This window comes from Myotis brandtii, unplaced genomic scaffold, assembly GCF_000412655.1.
Source record: "Myotis brandtii unplaced genomic scaffold, ASM41265v1 scaffold646, whole genome shotgun sequence".
NCBI lineage: Eukaryota > Metazoa > Chordata > Mammalia > Chiroptera > Vespertilionidae > Myotis > Myotis brandtii.
The window spans coordinates 333,736-333,986 of record NW_005370495.1 but is presented as its reverse complement, the minus strand read 5'-3'; the positions used below and the strand labels follow the sequence as shown (position 1 = coordinate 333,986).

General features: G+C 64.1%; 1 protein-coding gene across 1 annotated transcript in view; it reads right to left on the bottom strand.

Moving 5' to 3' along the window:
• The window catches only part of MYOM2 (myomesin 2), a 71,473-nt gene that overhangs the window by 25,368 nt on the left and 45,854 nt on the right, over window positions 1-251 (bottom strand). Inside the window, exon 18 of the mRNA XM_014528689.1 lies at window positions 26-152. Coding sequence (XP_014384175.1) covers window positions 26-152 — 127 coding nt within the window. The remainder of the gene's footprint in view (window positions 1-25; window positions 153-251) is intronic.

Here is a 251-nt window from a genome sequence, read left to right as displayed (position 1 = left end):
GGAGCTTCAGGAGCTTGACCCCTACCCGGCTCCGGCGCCGTCCAGGCCTCGCACTTGAAGAGCTCGCTGGGGTCCGAGGGCTGCCCGATGCCCACCAGGTTGCTGGCAGCGATTTTGAACTCATAGGACGCGCCTTCGGTCAAGCCCTCCACCTGTGAGATGGTGAGAGTCATTCACACACGAGTCAAAGCACCTGCCGGTCCACTGGTGGCGCAGGCGCCTGTGGATGCACAGAGTGACCGAGGTGGGGC